At 46.9% G+C, this 13,410-nt stretch overlaps 1 protein-coding gene across 2 annotated transcripts in view; it reads left to right on the top strand.

Moving 5' to 3' along the window:
• Positions 1-13,410, top strand: part of LOC145361440 (cell division cycle and apoptosis regulator protein 1-like) — a 59,616-nt gene that overhangs the window by 25,299 nt on the left and 20,907 nt on the right. For both annotated transcript variants that reach the window (XM_080217250.1, XM_080217249.1), the window contains 5 exons: positions 4,412-4,637; positions 5,443-5,556; positions 6,799-6,965; positions 8,139-8,349; positions 12,136-12,219. In XM_080217250.1, coding sequence (XP_080073376.1) covers positions 4,412-4,637; positions 5,443-5,556; positions 6,799-6,965; positions 8,139-8,349; positions 12,136-12,219 — 802 coding nt within the window. The remainder of the gene's footprint in view (positions 1-4,411; positions 4,638-5,442; positions 5,557-6,798; positions 6,966-8,138; positions 8,350-12,135; positions 12,220-13,410) is intronic.

The following is a 13,410-nucleotide window of genomic DNA, read 5'->3' as shown; positions in this document are numbered from 1 at the left end:
TCCCCTACCTTTGGGAAAAGATATTGACGATCTACCTTGTCTATGCCCCTCATAATTTTATAGACCTACTTAGGGTCATCTTTCAGCCTCCTACGCTCCAAAGAAAAAAGTTTCAGTCTGTTCAAACTCTCCTCATAACTCAATCAATCAAGTCCCGGTAGCATCCTCGTAAATCTGTTCTCACTTTTTCTAGTTTAATAATATCCTTTCTCTAATGGGGTGACCAGAACTGTACATAGTATTCCAAGTGTGGCCTTACTGATGTCTTGTACAACTTCAACAAGACGTCCCAACTCCTGTATTCAGTGCTCTGACCGTTGAAACCAAGCATGCTGAATGCCTTCTTCACCACTCTGTCCACCTGTGACTCCACTTTCAAGGCGCTATGAACATATACCATGGCAACTGGAGATAACTTTCTTGACTGTCCACTATGCCACCAATCTTGGTGTCATCTGCAAACTTAGTAACCATGCCTCTGATATTCTCATCCAAATCATTAATATAAATGACAAATAACAGTGGGCCCAGTGCTGGTCACAGGCCTCCAGTTTGAAAAACAAGTCTCTACAACCATCCTCTTGCTTCTGCCAGGAAGCCAATTTTGTATCCGTTTAGATACGTCACCCTGGATCCCGTGAGATTTAATTTTATGTCACAACCTAACGTGGTACCTTGTCAAAGGCCTTGCTAAAGTCCGTGTAGGCAACATCAACTGCACTGCCCTCATCTACCTTGGTTCAAAAAACTCAACTAAATTTCTGAGACATGAGACGTACTTACTGTCCCTAATCAGTCCTTGTATCTCTAAATGCCTGTAGATCCTGTCTCCCAAAATACCTTCCAACAATTTACCCGCCACTGATGTGAGGCTCACTGGCCTGTAGTTCCCAGGTTTTTCCCTGTAGTCCTTTTTAAACAAAAGCACAACATTTGCCAACCTCCGATCTTCAGGCACCTCACTCGTGACTATCGATGATTCAAATATCTCTGCTAGGGGATCCGCAATTTCATCCCAAGCCTCCCACAACGTCCTGGGATATACTTCATCAGCTCCCGGGCATTTATTTGCCTAGATGCACTTTAAGACTTCCAGCACCTCCTCTGTAATATGTACACTCCTCAAGACATCAGTATTGATTTCCCCAAATTCCCTAAAATCCATGCTTTTCATCAGTAAACACTGATGAGAAATATTCATTGAGGATCTCGGCCATCTCTTGTGGATCCTCACATAGATGACCTTGTTGATCCTGAAGAGTTTTTATTCTCTCCCTGTTACTCTTTTTGTATTTATAAATAACAGTTATGTCACTTGCCCCTTGGAAGACGCAGCATGGGTTCATGAAGGGCAGGTCATGTTTGACTAATTTGGTGTAATTCTTTGAGAACATTACATGTACAGTGGACAACAGGGAACATGTGGATGTAGTGTATTGGGATTTCCAGAAGGCATTTGACAAGGTGCCACACACCAAAGACTGCTACATAAAATAAAGGTGCACAGTGTTATGGGTCATGTATTCGCATGGAGAGAGGATTGGTTAACTAACAGAAAGCAAAGATTGGGGGTAAATGGGTGTTTTCCTGGTTGGCGATCAGGGAGTCGTGGTATGCCTCAAGGATCAGTGTTGGGACTGCAATTGTTTACGATTTACGTAAATGATTTGGAGTTGGGGACCAAGTGTCGTGTGTTAAAATTCGCAGATGGCACTAAGATGAGTGGCAGAGCAAAGTGTGCACAGGACGCTGAAAGTCTGTAAAGGGATATAGGTAGCCTAAGTGAATGGGTGAGGGTCTGGCAGATGAGTACAATGTTGGCAAATGTAAGATCATCCATTTTGGTAGGAATAACAGCAAAATGGACTATTATTTAAATGCTAAATTTGCAGCATGCTGCTGAGCAGAGGGACCTGGGGGTCCTTGTGCAGGAATCTCAAGGAGTTGGTTTGCAGGTGCAGCAAGTAATTAAGAAGGCAAATGGAATTTTGTCCTTCATTGCAAGAGGGATGGAAGTGAAGTTATGTTGCAGCTGTTTAAGGTGCTGGTGAGGCTACATCTGCAGTACTGTGTACAGTTTTGGTCTGATATACTGGCATTGGAGGGGGTGTAGAGGAAATTCACTCGGTTGATTCCGGAGGGTTGGCTTATGAGGACAGCCTGAGTAGACTGGGGCAATACTCATTGGAATTCAGAAGAGTGAGGGGAAATCTTACGGAAACATAAAAGATTATGAAGGGTTTCGGTAAGACAGAAGCAAGAAAGTTGTTTGCACTGACAAGTGAAACTAAAACTAGGGGGCATAGCCTCAAAATAAGAGGGAGCAGATTTAGGATTGAGTTTTCAAAAGCATTGGAGTAAAAAGGAAAATGCACTGGAATTGGAACAGGGAAGTTAAAGACAGCTGAAAAGGACAGACCTGGTGAAGTCAGCTCGAGTGCATGCAGAGTTTTGAAGTAATCGTGACATTGGTGATATCTTAGAGCCTGTGAAGTAAAAGTTGATGGTTAATGAGTTGGTGATTGGGTCCCTGAGAGATTGTGTGAAAGTTTGAAAGTGCATTGCTAATCAAGTCAAAGGAATACTGAAAGGAAAGTTGATCCTTGCTGGAAAGAGGTGGATCCTTGCTGTAAAAAGTTGATGGAAAGCATTCTTCAAACAAAGATTATTTTTGAGATTGGCAGTTTGAAAAGTGTGGAAACCAGAGTCCAGTGAGGCCAGCTGGCTCACAGTGTAGTATCATCTGCAGGATTTGAGGAAAAACCCAGTTGGATTGGGTAGCAACTACCAATTTGAGTGAGGTGTACCTGGCCACAATTAGGCTCTAGGGTTATAGGGACTATGTATTTACTGAGAAAATCCTGGCATATATTTTGTAACCTGTGTTACCCTTTAAATTTGTGTACATTTGTGAAGATAAGTGAATGAAGGAGTATTGTATTAGAGTTAAACTTTTCATGTTTAATCTTTATTTTTGTTGTCAGAAGTTAATTGCAGTGTTGTGACCATCCATGTTTTCAACAAAAAAAATCATGGCCTTTTGTGCCAGGGTTTAATTCTGGGATGTTCATCGACGGAGATCATAATACTTGACTGATGTCGGTGCAGACTCTATGGGCCAAAGGGCCTCTTCTGTGCTGTATCGTTCTGTGATCCGAGGAAGCTGCTTGCACTGTTCAGCCTGACACATGGAATTCCCATCGCACTGTGCCAAAGTGCTGAACTGACTGCTCTCAGTCTGGGTCAAACACTGTTGACGGACTGTTTCCTGATCGAAGCCTCTCTCTGGATACCTGTCATGCTTCTGCTTTATTTCAGCCAATCAAGGTCTGTGATTACCCACACAGTGACAGGATTGGGATCAGTCTGAAATTACCTGCAGGGTGACAGGATTAACCCCACACAGGGTGATGGAATCGGGGTCAGTCTGAAATTACCCACAGGGTGACGGGATGGGGGTCAGTCTGAAATTACCCACAGGGTGACGGGCTGGGGGTCAGTCTGAAATTACCCACAGGGTGACGGGATGGGGGTCAGTCTGAAATTACCCACAGGGTGACGGGATGGGGGTCAGTCTGAAATTACCCACAGGGTGACGGGCTGGGGGTCAGTCTGAAATTGCCCACAGGGTGACGGGATGGGGGTCAGTCTGAAATTGCCCACAGGGTGACGGGATGGGGGTCAGTCTGAAATTGCCCACAGGGTGACGGGATGGGGGTCAGTCTGAAATTACCCGCAGGGTGACGGGCTGGGGGTCAGTCTGAAATTACCCGCAGGGTGACGGGCTGGGGGTCAGTCTGAAATTACCCACAGGGTGACGGGATGGGGGTCAGTCTGAAATTACCCACAGGGTGACGGGCTGGGGGTCAGTCTGAAATTACCCACAGGGTGACGGGCTGGGGGTCAGTCTGAAATTACCCACAGGGTGACTGGCTGGGGGCCAGTCTCTGATTAACCCCACACAGGGAAGGGCTGGGGGTCAGTCTGAAATTACCAACAGGGTGACGAGGTTGGGGTCAGTCTGAAATGACTTGCAGGAATGGGGGTCAGGAACGGGATTGGGGTCAGTTGGAAATTGCCCGCAGGGTGACGGGATTGGAGCCAGTTGGTGATTGACCATACACAGTGATGGGAGATTGTTCTGCATGGAAGTTGGGCACAGACTTGAGGATGGACATTCAAAGCTGGTGTGCTGGGCTCCAGTGAATTGTGCACTTGCTAAGATCAATATGCCCTGCTTTTCCGTACCAATTCAGAGTGGGGCATTGGTTTCTATCACTGATATGTTGGCAGAAATGAGACATGGGGATCTGGGCACTGTGGTTAATGAGACATGGGAATCTGGGCACTGTGTTTACTGTTCCCGATTGTCAGTCACTGTGAATGCAGTGTTTTGCTTTCTATTGTGCAGCTCTTCTTGTGATGCAATTGAAGTCCAGCGCCGATATCCTTGCCTGCACATCCCTGACACGTTCTTCGATAGTAAGCTGTGCTGGGTCAATACATTCCCGTTGAGTGAACCTTTACAGTTAGGACAGAAGTGTGTATTCCATGTGATGGAGCCTGGATCAGACCTGGCTGAGGGACAGGATAGTACTGTGGACCCCGCTGATGCAGATTCCACTTACAGTGCCAAGGTGAGCCAAGTGTCTATTAGGAATGAATGTGTGTGTATAGGGTTTGACTATCGCTCCAACATCGCCCAGTGTCAGGCTGCTGCTCACAATGTATCTCTCCTTTATTCCCAGACACATGGAGTGCAGCACAACTGTGTCTGCCACATCCTCGATACACATCCACTCCCCATAGCTGCAAGCTTGCACCCTCTGCGCAGCTCAACTGTCTCTTGTCCCCCCCACCACCACCCAGCCATGCACACTCCTCCCCCTCTGCGCACTCCCTCTCCACACAGACACACACTCAATGCTGCTCGCTTGTTTCAAAGAACAGTACAGCACAGGGACAGGCCCTTTGGCCCTCCAAGTCTGCGCTGATCATGTTGTCCTATTCAGACCAACTGCTGACATCCCTCTTCCCCGTTTGTTCTATCCAGATAACTCTTAAATGTCGCTAATGTAACTCCCTCAGCCACCTCACTTGCAGTGCATTCCAGGCTCCCACCACCCTCTGTGTAAAAAACTTTACTGCAGATCTCCACTGAACCCCCCACCCACACCCACCCTGGCCACAATCAGTGAGTTCATATCCTTCTGTTGAAACTGAAGTACATTTAGTAAAGCTTGCCGTATCCGTATGTGCTTCACTGCATTTTTCACACTGTTCCAGATACAGTGCATGTGGTATCAGATTGAGTCGCAGCATTCCTGGTGAAGGGCTAAATGGCTGCCTGTGGGGCTGTAATTTTGGTTTTGTGTTTGCCATTGAAAGCTTGTCTGAACTGGAATTGAAGTTGTCTCTATCCATTGCTTGCCTCACTTTTAGGTGATACTGTTGTCATGCCCTGACCTCCAGAAGCTGTATCACCAAACATGCACCTTGGCTGAGGCCCCAAAAGAGACATCTGAGGTTCCTCAACATCCCACCAAGCTGATCAAGGTAGGTCCTCTGAGGTGATTTATGCAGAGGAACTTTATTCGGCCATTATGTTGCAAAGGTAACAGATTGCATGTCCGGATACATTCTCCTTAATGCTACAAGCGGGTGTATGAGCCTATACTGATTTAGCAAGTAAAGCAGCAATACTGAGCCCAGTCATATCCCCAGCTAATATCCTCCAATGAAGAGATTAAACCAACCCCTTGCCAGTTGGGATGCTAGGACTTTCTGACAGCACGGCGGCACAGTGCTTAGCGCTGTTGCCTCACAGCGGCAGGGACCTGAGTTCAATTTCATCCTTGGCTGACTGTGTGAACTTTGCAAGTTCTCCTTGAGTCTGCATGGGCTTCCTCTGTGTGCCCCAGTTTCTTCTCTCAGTCCGGAGATGGCTGGGTTAGGTTGATCAGCCATACTAAATTGCCCCTTAGTGTCCCAAGATGTGCAAGTTAGAGGGATTAGCAGGGTACCTAAGAACATGAGAAATAGGAGCAGGAGTAGGCCATCTCACCCTTTGAGCCTGCCCCGCCGTAGGGTGATGTGGATTGGGCCTGGGTGGGATTGTTGTTGTTGTTGTGGGTTCGACGGGCCGAATGGCCTCCTTCTGCACTGTCGGGATTCTATGAAACAGTTGAGTATAATGCCATCTAGGATCATTATTAGCAGGTAATTGACCTTACACCAATATGCCCAGTACTGAGGGGGCACTTCACTGTCAGGCAGGATGGTGTTGAGGGAGTGCTACACTATCTGAGGGTCAGTATCGAGGGAGTGCCTCACTGTCGGAGGGTCAGAATTGGGGGCGCTCTGTGCAATCGGAGGCTGCCATCTTTTGGATGAGGCATTAAATTAAATCCCCATCTTGCCCTTCAGGTGACAGGAAACCTTGCCTTGGCATTGTTGAAAGAAGAGCAGGGGAATTCCGTGTCCCGTGGCCAGTATTGATTGTTCAACATTGCCAAATATTATCGGTCGGTGCAGTTTGTGGACTGTTGCTGTGTGCAAATTGGCTGCTGCATTTCTAACACTGCAGTGGTGGATAACTTCAGAAATGTTTTATTAACGGAGGTGATTTGGGACATTGAGATTGTGTGTAGAAATCCAAGTTCTTTTCTGCTGGTATCTCTGGGCTGTTTGTTTATTGACTGTTCACCAGAAGTGAGATTGGACTTCATTTTTGCACTGCCTTTGTTTATATGTGGATTTCATCCTTCTGACCTCCCTCTCTCTTGTTCCTTTGTGCAGTTCTTGGTGGGGATGAAGGGCCAGGAAGAAGCTGGGCTGATTGGAGGTCCTTGGTCTCCTTCTCTTGATGGCCCATGTCCAGATAAAGATCCCAGGGTGCTGATCAAGACCGCCATTCGCACTACCAAATCCCTGACTGGCATTGACCTGAGCGTCTGCACTCAGTGGTGAGTTTGTGACCCAGCAGAGGAATGGTTGAGCACAGCGGGCATGGGGACACATTCTGAAGGATGCAGGAGGCGTGATGATGAGGCATGACAGGAACATTAATGAAGAGAACACAATTTATCACATGCATCAGTGGAGGAAAACTATCCAGTTCAGCTGTAGACAACATCATTCAGTGCTGGTGCATTGCAGGACTAGGGCAATGGAACAATATCTTCCATCACTTTCACGTAACCATCAAATGTTGGACTCAGTGTTAGCACAGAACCTGCTGGTGATACTGCAAGGTAACAAGGCGAGATGCATCCTCCAGGGTTACATAGCCATTTTGCAGAGAGAGAATGGGTTCAAGGGATTTACTGAAGTGTGACAAAGCAAGTGAGGGAAATGAACAGTTTTGGTAAAAGTTTGTCATAATCATAACCACACAGATATCCAATCGATCCTGGGCTCTTGGGCTTATAGCACAGTGAGCCTTTCCTCCCAATACCCAGTGAAGTTATATTTGTAACATGTTGCCCAGATGTATAATGTTCCTGCTGCAAACAACTGGGAGGCTGACACCTCCTCTGGTCATTGCCTGCTGTTATCAGTGACTCCCTGGGTTAACGTTCTAAATGGTAGACGCTGGGGAAGTGCTGAATGTTTAACATGAAGCCCCAGCGCCTAACCTCTGCTCTGAGGTCCTGTCTCTTCATCGCTGTCCTGTTTGTTTCTATTGTGTATGATACATCAAACCCACTGAGTTTGAACTGTTTGTAAAGCTAAAACAAAAAGCAACTCTGAGAAGGGGAAATGGTTGCTGCTGTCGATTCGTTTGCTCTATTAGCCTTGCGGTTAGCAGCTGAAGCTAGAAGGGAACTGAGTGTGTAGGCAGTGCCTGACACTGGATTGTGTTAGCCACCTGGAAATTGGTGGTGGTGGGTGGGGGTTGGGGGAGGTGGTGTCTCACTATTTCTCTCTGCCTCCTGAACCAGAGAGTTGAGCCTGTCTACGCAGCTGATGGAGAGGGCAGCGGGAAGGGAGTTGGACACATTGGGAACAGAAGCCTTGTCATTGGAAAGGGGAGGCTAAAATCAAAAGTGCAGAATGACGCGGGACTGTAGACTGTGAGCATTGGATTTCTGCTCCTGTGTGCTGTTATATCCAGTAACCCTCTTCCCTTGTGACAGGTTTCGCTTTGCTGAGATTCGCTACCGTCAGCCTGGAGAGCTCCGTGAAGGGCGGCTGCCTCCAGCCCGCGTGGAGACTGTGGTTGTATTTCTTCCGGATGTTTGGCATTGCCTCCCTACTCGCTTGGAGTGGGACGCACTGTCCCTGGGATACACGCAACAGCTGACTGACAGGGAGCAGGCAGAGCACAAGGACACGGACCGAGATGAGGCATTGAATCTTTTTTATTACTCCATTTTCTTACACAAACATTGACACGCGCGCGCGCACATAGACACACACACACACACACACACACACACGCCTTAACCCCTCCACTACCATATCAGGAATGATCAGGAGCACTCAGTTGACGTGACCATTTGCCGTCCTTAAAAGTTGCTGACCTTGAAATTTTCAAACGATGGAATGGAGAATGATTGCATCTCCTCTTGGCACTCTGTGTGAATGTGGAGGGGGGCTTCACTGACACACTGAAACACATTCACGACCACATCTCAATTCCTTAAAGAGAGTCAAGCTAGCACAAGAGTTGGCAGCTGAGTAAACATCAATAACTATGCCAATAGTTGTCCAGTAGCAGTGTCAGAATCTGCCCCTTAGAGTTTTCACTGTGGAGCAAAGAGAATGTGATAACAGGCACGCAAATGACTGCCTGCCGCTGATGATGTGTTTTTCTCTGGGAGGGAACAGAAGCTGTGTTTAAGGATCACAATTCCACACAGCTCAGTAAGCATAATGTATCACAGTGGGGTTACTGAACACAGGTCAGTCTGTGATCGCTACAGGAAAATAGAACATGAGCCGAATGTCAGTAACAAATGAGCTGGGTGCTGTCGGCACACAGTAATAGGCTGGCTAACGTTGATGCATAGCAAAGGAAAGAGTGGCACTTGGTGTACTTAACTGTCTGAATTAAACAGTTGTTTTTACTCACTGCGTAGAAGCTCTGAATATACTCTTTTCACTCTCAATAATGACTGGCTAAACACTGAAAACAGCAACAAATCTTCAGCTCCCAAAGTACCCTGTTTAAGGAATTGAGAGTTGGTTTATGCACCCGCGCACACCAATCATACATCTGTGCCCCCCACGTATCTACCTTCCTCTGTGACATCCCTCCACACCAACTGAAACACTGTTTATGATGCAGTTTGCCAGACAATTTGTTGTTCATTCCCCTGACAGGCGCTTTCCCTTCAGTTCTGCATCTCCTGTGAATGTGAGGAGCACTGTCCTGTGTGTGTGCGTGGCCCATTTCTGCTTTGGGTTTTCAGTCTGATGCTTTCAGGGTTATTTCCATCTCAATTGACGAACCAACACTACAAAGACCGCTTGCTCCCCAGTTCTTCCGAGGGAGTCTTATTCCCAGACAGGTGCCCAGCCAGAACAGAATTTTTTAATGGTGGAGCAGGTAGAGAGTTACAGTTAACCCTGCCATTGAATAGCATTCACAGAAGAAGAAGGCACAGCTTGTGCAGTAGAAGTGTTGTACCTACCATGGGAGGGACCTCTCCACAATTTGTGCATTGCTGAGGGAATGGAAATAGTAGCAGCAAGCAATCCAGGTTGAAGGTGGTGCAGTCAGCCAAATATCGAACACTGGTGCAAGAGGGAATCACACAAGTATGAAAGGTCCCCTTTCCCAGGTTGGCCACGTGAGGACTGACATAGCACTTGTTTATAGAGTATTAGTAACATTGACATCTGTACTGACTATACACCAGAGTGAGACAGTGTCAAGATTAGTGCTTTACCTAAGTGTTATACAGTAAAGTTGACTGCACCTGCTTCAGGCTTATATCTCAGTCAGAAGTTACAAGCTGCTCCACATTGAATCCAGCATGAATAGATTATCAGAGGATGAAGACCTGGGTGCAGGTTGGAGAATTGCACAGTGCAGCCCTGTAGACAGTAGAGTCTTACTGCAGGAACCTTCTGGCTGACGGTAAATTCTTGTGGCCTCCTATTTGTAACAGACGGAGTTATCACCTACAGTCTCACTGCTACTGGCTGAAAGCATGGCCTTGTCTGACTCGCGTGGGCAGAAAGGTTGAGTAATGGTTTGCTGAAATGTCCTCCTTGATTCTGTTACATGTTCCAGCTTCCCTACTGAGCAATGTTTTTGCTTGGAGTCCATTTGGATGCAAGAGAAGCAATGAAACAATCAGCAAACAAGTCACTTCAGGGACAAGTGATAATCTTGTCCTACAGGGACACGAGGCAGTCAGTGCAGGAAGGGGGAAAAAGTACCTTCAGGCTGCCGATCTTTCATCATGGGGGGTCCACAGGATAAGGACAGTGCAGCAGGAACCTTTCTTTTCATCTAACCTGTCTGCCATGGTCGTGTTTGATGGGGACCATGTTGAGGGAGCTTTACTTTGTATCTAACTCGGTGCTGTACTTGTCCTGAGAGTGTTTGATGGGGACATTTATCTCTGATTACAACAGGGTCTTGATCAATTGGGTCAGTGTGCTGACGAATGGCAGATGGAGTTTAATTTAGATAAATGTGTGGTGATGCATTTTAGAACATAGAACATTACAGCGCAGTACAGGCCCTTCGGCCCCTGATGTTGCGCCGACCAGTGGAACCAATCTAATGACCCTTGAACCTAAACTATTCCAATGTTATCCATATGCCTATCACTGACCATTTGAACGCCCTTAAAGTTGGCGAGTCCACAACTGCAGGCAGGGCATTCCACGCCCTTACTCCCCATACTTTGGTGGACAGAACTCGGGCAGGACTTACTCAGTTAATGGTAGGGCGAAGGGGAGAGTTACAAAACAGAGAACTAGGGGTACATGTTCATAACTCCTTGAAAGTGGAGTCACAGGTAGACAGAATGGTGAAGGAGGCATTCATCATGCGTGGTTTCATCAGTCAGAACGTTGAACACAGGAGTTGAGACGTCTTGTTGAAGTTGACACAACATTGGTAATACTGTGTAAGTTCTGGTCACCCTGTTATAGAAAACATATTATTAAACTAGAAAGTGTGGAAAAGATTTACTTGGGTGATACCAGGACTTGATGGTTTGAGTTATAAGGAGAGGCTGGATAAACTGGGACTTTTTTCTCTGGTGCATTGAAGGCTGAGGGGTGATCTTAGAGACTTCTATAAAATGATGAAGGGGACGGATCAGTAAGATGGTCAATATAGTTTCCCAAAGGTAGAGAGTCTAAAACTAGAGGGCATAAGGTTTCAGGTGAGAGGGGAGAGATACAAAAGTGTTCAGAGGGGCATTTTTTTTCACTCAGAAGGTGGTGTGTCTGGAACAAGCTACTGGAGGTAGTAGTAGAGAAAGGTACAATTTTGTCTTTTAAAAAGCATTCAGACAGTTAGGTGAGTAAGATCAGTATAGAGGGATATGAGCCAAATGCAGGCAATTGGGGTTAGCTTAGGGGTTTAAAAAAAAGAGTGGCATGGACAAGTTGGGCTGAAGGGCCTGTCTCCAGACTGTAAACCTCTATATCTAGAGGTTACTCTGTATCTAACCCCGTGCTATATCTGTTCTTGGGAGTGTTTAATGGAGACAGTGCAGAGGGAGCTTTACTTAGTATCTAACTCTGTGCTGTACCTGTCCTGGGCATGTTTGATGGGAGACAGTGTAGAGGGATCTTTATATCTAACCCTGTGTTGTACCTGTCCTGGGAGTGTTTGATGGGGACAGTGTAGAGGGAGCTTTACTTTATCTAACCCTGTGCTGACCTGCACTGGGAATGGTTGATGGGGACAGCATAAAATTTGATTGGGACAGAATGGAGGGACATGTACTCTATTTACCTCATGCTCCTGTCCTGTGCTGTGAGTATTTGATGCTCCTATTAGGTGCCTAATAGGAGGTCAGGCCTTGGACAGGGTTAAATAGCGGTCTTATTATGTGGCTGTTTGGTGCTTTGACAGTCTCCTTTTGGAATCTGGACAGGAAAGTGAGCTCAGTGGACTATCCTGGCTGCTCAGGATAATGTAAGACATGTTTATTCTGACAGACTGAAGAGAAGATGGAAGAGCAGGGAGAAGATGCACTCCCCACTCCAACCCAGTGGAGCAATCTGGACCTGAAGACCATGAAAGTAAGACCTGCTTCTGTGTCTCATAGCATTGATGACTGCTTGTCTATGTGCATGCTGATTTGGGATAGCATTGTCATGGATATATCATCCTTGCTCATAATCTTTGTTCCTATTCACTCTTCCTCTGGGCTGTATTGATATCAAACTTCCTATTATCGAAAGCCAACAGTACAGAAGCCATTTGGCCTATGGAGACTGTACTGACCACAATCTCACCCAGGCCCTATTCCTGCAACCCCACTCATTTACCCTGTTAATCCCCTTGATACCAGAGTCAATTTAGCATGGCCAATCAACCGAACCTGCACATGTTCGGAGTATGGAGGAAACCGGAGCACCTGGAGGAAACCCATGCAGACATGGGGAGAACGTGCAAACTCCACACAGACAGTGACCCGAGGCTGGAATTGAACATAGGACCCTGCTGTCTTTAACATGAGGGCTTCAAACTGAAGCCCTTTACCTCCACAACCAATATTCAAAGGTGTTTCTGTCTGGTGTCCTGGCCAATATTCATCACTCAAGCAAGCTCGCGAAAACAGATAAACAAAGAACAACCCAACACGGGAAACAGGCCCTTCGGCCCAATGAGCCCGCGCCACCGCATCACACTACACCTATTCTACCCTGCGTGTCTACGATTGGAACCCCTAACTTAGCCAGATTCAGGGGAGAATAGTGCCAATTTGGTAAAACCAATCAGCCTAAGAGCACATCTTTGGGGTGTGGGAGGAAACCAGAGCGCCCGGAGGAAACCCACGCAACCACAGGGAAAATGCACAAACTCCCACAGACACAGGCCCAAATCCATGTATCTGCACAGCTAGCAGTGCTCGTCACCGAACTGTTGCGGCGCCCGTCTACCGGTCCAGGATGAAGCACACACACCGACACGAAGTACTAGGCCACTCCCGGAACCTCCAAGAGCAGCCCACGCATGACCCACCGTGTGCATGCCCCTCGTTTGACAACGAGGTGGACGATGATCGAGTCATCACATTGCTGTTGCTATGTTTCCAGCATTGTAATAGTAATATTGTAATAGTAAAGCTTCATTGGTATCTCTCCTCTGCACCCCCTGTAGCGTGTACACTTCCTTCCTATAATGTGGCAACCAGAACTGCACACAGTACTCCAGCTGTGGCTTCACCAAAGTTCTGTACAAGTCCATCATGATCTCTCTGCTTTTGT

Source organism: Carcharhinus amblyrhynchos, chromosome 34 (assembly GCF_965287045.1).
Source record: "Carcharhinus amblyrhynchos chromosome 34, sCarAmb.v2.hapA, whole genome shotgun sequence".
NCBI lineage: Eukaryota > Metazoa > Chordata > Chondrichthyes > Carcharhiniformes > Carcharhinidae > Carcharhinus > Carcharhinus amblyrhynchos.
This window is presented reverse-complemented; position numbering and strand designations above follow the sequence as displayed.